Here is a 6969-nt window from a genome sequence, read left to right as displayed (position 1 = left end):
ATAAAATTACCTAAATGTTTTCTTTTTTGCTTCCATTTGTAACTAAGGAAAATAATTATAATTTCGAAGTTTTGTGTATTTCTCCACACGTTACTCAATCTGAGTTTCAGCATCTGCTTTCTGATACTTCTAGTTTTGATTTTATCGATATAAATAAACGACCATAAGTCCCAGAATTCACTTTCATCTCTACCGTGGACTGAACAAAAAGAATCTGAAAGAGAACAAAATGCACAGCCCCTGAAATTGGACTTTGTCGTTACAGCTAGTCTGTGCTGTAGGTGCCAGTGGGTGCTGTCACTATACTCCCTCTGTGTCCTAGATGGGTGATAAAATATAGCCCTACTTTTATGCCTATGGCTGTTAAGCTTATGAAAAGCTCGTCACCGTGCCGAAAGAGTAGCGATTAGTCATACATTGCCTTCAGCAAGCCAATGTCGAGAACGGCCAAGTATCACCTCTCCCCGTGAATAAAGCGTGAGCGGTTCACGGATATACGATAAAAACGAAACTTCACTCTGCGCTGACAGGCAGAACGCTACGCATGCGCTCACGATTAGAGTACGCGGTGATTAGGCGATGTCCCGACAGTAGCCAATGAAAGATTGACAAGAGCACTGACAGTCGAGACCAGACAGTTTCCCGAAGCATTCACTGGAGCTAGAAAAACCAATGAATGACTAACAAGGTTTTGTTCAGCCAACCCAAACCTACAGAGTGGGCTACGACATCTCACGCCCAATGAACAACTACACCGAGTTTTCTCAGCCAATCCAAGATCATAATGCAGCCTTTGCCGTTTCATAGCCAATGTATGAGATCTTTCATTCCAGTCACACAGCAGGCGTTCCTTCATCCAATCATCAATCGTTATACTGTTTCGCTATTGTCATAATATGTTTTTATCTCTCTGATTAGCTTTGAGGACTTGGGCGCCACAGCTTTAGTCCTTCTGAACCTAAGGGACTGCCAGGGAAACTGCTAAGGTTTCTGCTCCCAGGAGAGGTGTCAGGATGGCTGAAACCAACAAGAAGGACTTGACAGAAAAGTAGGAATTGTCTCTGACTGGGGCCCCGTGTCACTAGAAGAGGGGGTGGAAGCAAACAACATAGGGACTGCCACTGTTCAGAGAAAGAACTGTGAGTCACTTAAATGGGTCTGTCTCTCAAATGGAAGACTGCCACTCAGACGAGGTACCCTTTCTAAGAGGAGGCGCTATCAGTCACTCATAGGTGTACTGTCCATAGAAGAGGGGCTGTCACTGAGAGGATGACTGCCCTGGCCATTGATTGAAGGGGAAAGCAAAAGCTGTGGAGCTGCTTTCATTCAGAGAAGGTGTTGGTACCCATGATGTGGTCTGTAGTGCCACTCAGAGCAAGGCAAGATAAGACTGTCACTAAAAGGAGGTACCCCTGTTACAGGAGGATGTGTAATCACTCACACGGACTGTCACTCGGAAGAGGAGAGGCTGTCACTCAGAGTATCTGTCCCTCATGGAAGTTACTGTTTCCTTGCTGAGGAACTGACAATACCTCAAAACAGACTATACATCAGGGAAGAAGTGCCTAACAATCAACGGTTAGGGCTGTCAGTCACAGACACTTTTACTCACACGAAAGCTTGACACTCAAAGGACGGAATGTTACTAAGAAAAGATTGCCAGTCAGAAAAGGGGCTGTCATTTATAGCAGGAACTGTTTCCCTCAGTAGAATGGTTGTCAATGAGGAGAGACCTTGAAATTCAGTCATTGGCAGCTACGTCATTTCCTGTTTTGCTAGTCCTAGAACGAGTAAAGGTACTGTGTCTCACTTCATATTGCCTACAAAGGTGGCTGAAAGGATACATCGGTTAATTTACCTAGTGTTTTGTGGCGATGGCATTGCATGAGGGATACTTGGTTTATTCTTAGTCAACTTGACCTATTATAACCCACCAATTGAGAATCAAGTAAGCCAAACGTTTTCCAGTATTATTAAGAGCAACCTGAGAATCTCAGATGAGCACTCATGGCCAGGTCTCTTGTAACACAATTGTGGCCTGGTTTTCTGAGGGTTTACAGATGTCATTTAACAACAAGAGTCGAGAGTCACAACTTTGAATCTGTGAGATGGAAAATCCAGTTTCCAAACATTTGTCAACAACTTGTGCTAAAGCCACGGGCCACCAGCAAGAACTTCTTTGTTTAGCATGGATACAACGTTTTAGACCAGTTACAGTGTCTAACAGTTCTTAGACTTCCAATTTCTTTAAAGGTTGTCACTCAATGCTTTATACATACAGAAGGATAAATGTTCAGATAACTACCATAAGGATTATCAAAGAAGTTCAGGGCATCATTTCAGGGCAAGTGCCAGTGCATTTGGCATACCGGCAGCTTAGCTAGTATCACTATTTGGAAGTCTCTGAGGTATGAAATGTGCGTCTTCTTATATCAGTACTGAGAGCACTTGAGTTGCTATTCAAACTTTTTAAAGATCATTTATTGATAGAGAGACCGTAACTCAATGCTTAAACAATCATCATAGGCGGGAAGACGTTTTCCATTGCTATTCGACTAGTTTGGAGGTAGTCGAGAACCATGTGGTAGTCTGGGGATGCCACACCAGTCCAGAGCTGCATGCACTATTTCTGCTATTACCTGAGCCACTAATTGATTCAGAAGTTCCTCTGTGATAAAGATATCCTTGTGTTCCAGTGGTGATGTAGCGAGAAACTGTAGTCCCCACGAAGCAACTTTATTTCTGTAGATCAGTAGTGGACGTCTGAGGCATCATTCCAAGTGGCTAATTTCATTTGTAAGGCAGAGCAGTAGGGGTGGGCAATCTATCTGGGGTTCATCACCATTAAATGGTGATCAATTAAATTCCTTGATAGACACACTCTATATATTTTGTTGTATACATGTACTACCAAACAATGCAGTGGATTGTGGTAAAAGAGAGATTTCGTCTTGGCAGCAGGGATAACATGATCTACACCTTTAATGTGCATAACAGTGTGTACTGATCCCTTGTTGCGCGTTCACCTTTTATAAATGTAGTTTTTGCGTCCCTCATGCGTTTCCTTGGTAATGCCCTTCTTTTTGTTTTTTTTCAGTTCCTTGAATGCTAAAACTGGACACATTTGGGCACCTGAAGGATCTACTGCTTTCAAAATTCTTCTGTCAGCAAGGTTCTGCGCAGCGCTGTTGAGTAATATCTCAGACTGCGATGAGATATTCAATTACTGGGAACCCGTAAGTATATTTACTTCATTGATAACGATTATTTAATGATATCAGTTAGATTTAACAGAAGCAGGAAACAACACAGGAAACAAACCGTTATGGTTAAGTCACTTGTACAAAATAAACTGCTGTGATTTCAAGTTCTGTATAGTACATATCTTGTAAATATTTTACGTGCTCAATTACCATTTGGCTGGAAGTGGAAAGAGCTCCTCAGTAAATCTGACCTATATATAATCAAAAAGGATTTCCCGTTCTGATCTGCAGGTATTTTCACGTGTGCTGCCTCCCACATGCTGAGGTCAGAGCGATACTTTTCCTTTTGTGACTTTAGTGGTTATTGGGCAGGGTCATAAACCTGGGAAAACGGCTGGTTATAAGAGTTGAGGGACTCTTAATAGTCATTCACAGTAATTTATCAGGTGTACTAGAGGTCAGAAGCAAGCTGTAAAACATTTTGCAGAAATTGAATCCGTTTGCCTTTTTTTGTCGGAGGGTACTTTACTAGATCATTAATGGGACGGGCACATTTGTCTCTTCTAATTCTGTGATTGGAAGCTGTAAACTGCTTGACGTAAGCAGATCTTGATGCTTGGGTTGGCCAGTATCTGTTGACCGGTCTCTGAAGCTATATGCAAAGCTTTCAGTGTACAGCATCATGTGCAATGTCTTGTATTCTATACGTGACTCAGCCCCAAATGGAAGCTAGTGTTTGACACTTGTAACTTTCAAAAAGTTGTTTAATGCTCTCCTTATCAAAGAAATAATCCACAATTCAAATTGAAAAGCGCTTTGAGTTTACACAAAAGGCATCATTATAAAATCAAGCATCAGCCCTGAATTAAAAAAGTTAAAGTACTTTTCTTGATCAAGGAATCAGTTTCAGAAGAAACATTCAGCTTAACATGGATTTCTTTCTCAGTTGGATTCATATAATTGTGCATGACTTCTTTTTCCGGTCTGATTTTATCCAAATTAAAAATGGACCTCAGTAAACAAGCCCAAGTCTCAGAAACAAGTTAGTAAACGCGAATGTGGTTTCATTTGGTTTTATCTCTATCTGTATTGATAGCACAGTGCTTGCGCACAACCACTTATAGTCATTGCTACCTCCAGTGCCCACCCTGATGTCATGTCTAAATTAAATTGAATAAAGAACTGCCCATCATTTGTGCGTTAAGGTTCAGTTGAGTTTGTGAAAAAAAAATCAGGGTAGGAATACTAAATTTCCTTCTTTCATGAACATTGCCTGATGAAGATGGATAAGTTACTTAACTGTAAATCCTAGTTCTCTCCCAGGGGTATCCTCATCAAAGTCATAAACATTGAATATTCCCGCCCTCGTGCGGGGACCCCGGAGCATTCATAAAATACATACATGTATAAGTATGAAAATATATGCGAAAAATATATAGCATTTTTAGTAGACCATTTTTATACCAAACCCATATATACTTGTGTACAACAGCAATGCAGACTATAATGATTAACAGGCTAAAGTGCTTTATTTCTATGGATTTTTTTGTTTTTGTTTTTTAAAACACTCCCTTTCAAATTTACAAGAAGAAAAGACTTTCCAAAGCCCCATAGCTGGGCCCAGGGAAAGAAGCAGTAGCAACACCAGTGAAAAAAGAAAAAAAACAACATTGAAAACAATGGAGCATTATTAGCCAATAGGCTGCATGCAGGTTAACACAGCAGAATCACAAAATTTGGCACTGTGCCTTTAAGACCCTGAGCACCTCCAGTATGCCACCATGCCTCAGGGGTGAAGGAGAGGTGACAGTTGGTTCACAGTTAGGTCAGTTCTTTTTTCCGGCTTTTTCTGAGAGGATCCTGGAGCATTGAGCTCTCCATTTTTCAGAGTTTTTCACAGAAAATTATTTTTTTCTACCTTCACTCGACGTTTTACACCTTTGTGTGAGTCAAGGGATTTTTTCCTGACTGGAAAATGCCTTCTCTTTTTGTGAAGTGCCCTTCCTGTGGGAAGAAGAAGGCCCAGTCTGATCCACACTCTCTCTGTATAGTGTTTTTACCTCAGAGCCACTGCCCTGACACCTGCAGACACTGCAAGAACATGTCAAAAAGGACTCTGAAGGACAGAGAGAAAATCAGGCTTCATGGTCTTCATGAGAGGCAAAAGACATAGGGGGTTATTACAACTTTGGAGGAGGTGTTAATCCGTCCCAAATGTGACAGATATACCACCAGCCGTAATACGAGTTCCATAGGATATAATGGACTCGTAATACGTCTGGTGGTATATCCGTCACTTTACCGTCACTTTTGGGACGGATTAACACCTCCTCCAAAGTTGTAATAACCCCCATAGTCCTCTTCACTTCCCAGGCAGCCAACAAGCCATTCTCAGGAGAGACAGGCTAGATCGATGTCAGCTGGTAGGAAGGTGCCTGTCTGTTCCCCGTCGACGTCATCGCTGCCACCGTCGCATCGTCACGGATCGCCGTCAACGGCGACCCGACCAACGTCGATGGATACGACGTCGAAGGTGCATAGCCATCATAAGGGCAGATCTCTGTTGACGGCAACCCACCGATCGGCGTCGAGCCAGCACCGCCGTGCTCATGCGCCATCGAAGGCCTCACATTCCTCAACGGCACGGAAGACGACGTCAAGATCGCCTCAACGGCAAGAGCAGAGACTTCCGTCGTCAGCGGCCCATCACTCGACGGCGAGGCACACGACGTCGAGCAGGTCGCGTTCAAGGGACCACCGATCACCGTTGAGGCGTTCGACGTCGAGACCTGAGCAGCCCACGGTACTCCCTTCGACGTCGGTACATCTTTCAATGTCGACACAGGTGCGGCCTATCTCGCAAGGAGAAAAGCGTCGGTTACCACCGGCTGATAAGAACATCACTCCAACGAGTCCAGCGGTCTCCATAAGGAGTGGATCGTCGAGACGGTCGAAAGCAGCATCGTCTGGGTACATCTCGCCCATAAACCTATCGCCAAGGTGGTTGGAGAGTCTTAATAAAACACCTGCTTCTCCAGACTCTCAATAACTCTGTCGGCTTCTCTCCCGATGACTCCATGGCCGACAGCACATACAGAACGGGCTTGTTCTGCGTCTCGCCAGTCTGCCACTAGACCTCGGCGCACTACAAGATCCAGGAGCAGGTCACGCTCCCAGAGAAGATCAAGATCGCGCCGTCATAGGAGGTCTCCTTCTTGGTCCACATCGTCGGGGTCTTCAGTAAGAGGGTACTCCCCAACTCTAACGGATTCTCCACCAGCTAGAGTTTCCCCGGTGGACGACAGCACAACTTTCAACGAGGTGCTTCTCAGGGGGGCACAAAAGCTGAATATTGAGGTCCCAGAGCCTTCAACCTCCTCGTCGGTAATCTTTGAAACCTTGCAACACAGGTCGGTTTCAAATAAATTGTTATCGCTGGTGCCTGGTCTTCTACAACCAACCATTGAGACTTTTTTAGCACCAGCAAATCTCCGTTCAGCTCCCGCTAGGATCTTAAAGAAATACAGGGCACCTGATCAAGATCCTTTGTTTCTCAGGGCTGATCCACCACCAGACTCAGTCAGATTGGCCGCAGCCCGTAAGACACATTCAGTGGCGCCATCCTCTACGGTTCCACCGGACAAGGAGAGTAGACACCTGGACTCTCTGGGGAGGAAGATGTGTGGCACGGCAGCTTCAATGATGAAGGTCTCCAGCGCCTCCGCACTCCTAGGCAGATACGATCGCTCATTCTGGGACTCACTGA

The 6969-nt window shown here is 44.2% G+C and overlaps 1 protein-coding gene across 2 annotated transcripts in view; it reads left to right on the top strand.

Moving 5' to 3' along the window:
* Positions 1-907: 907 nt before the first annotated feature.
* ALG9 (ALG9 alpha-1,2-mannosyltransferase) overlaps positions 908-6969 on the top strand; it is a 956626-nt gene continuing 950564 nt past the window's right edge. Inside the window, exons 1-2 of one of the 2 annotated variants that reach the window (XM_069225006.1) lie at positions 908-1048; positions 3098-3236. In XM_069225006.1, the coding sequence (XP_069081107.1) occupies positions 1014-1048; positions 3098-3236 (174 nt within the window). In that variant the 5' untranslated portion in view covers positions 908-1013. The remainder of the gene's footprint in view (positions 1049-3097; positions 3237-6969) is intronic. The other variant, XM_069225004.1, reaches the window with a different exon arrangement.

Source organism: Pleurodeles waltl, chromosome 3_1 (assembly GCF_031143425.1).
Source record: "Pleurodeles waltl isolate 20211129_DDA chromosome 3_1, aPleWal1.hap1.20221129, whole genome shotgun sequence".
Classification (NCBI taxonomy): domain Eukaryota; kingdom Metazoa; phylum Chordata; class Amphibia; order Caudata; family Salamandridae; genus Pleurodeles; species Pleurodeles waltl.
Note: the sequence above shows the minus strand (reverse complement) of the source record. Positions and strands in the feature narration are given on the sequence as shown.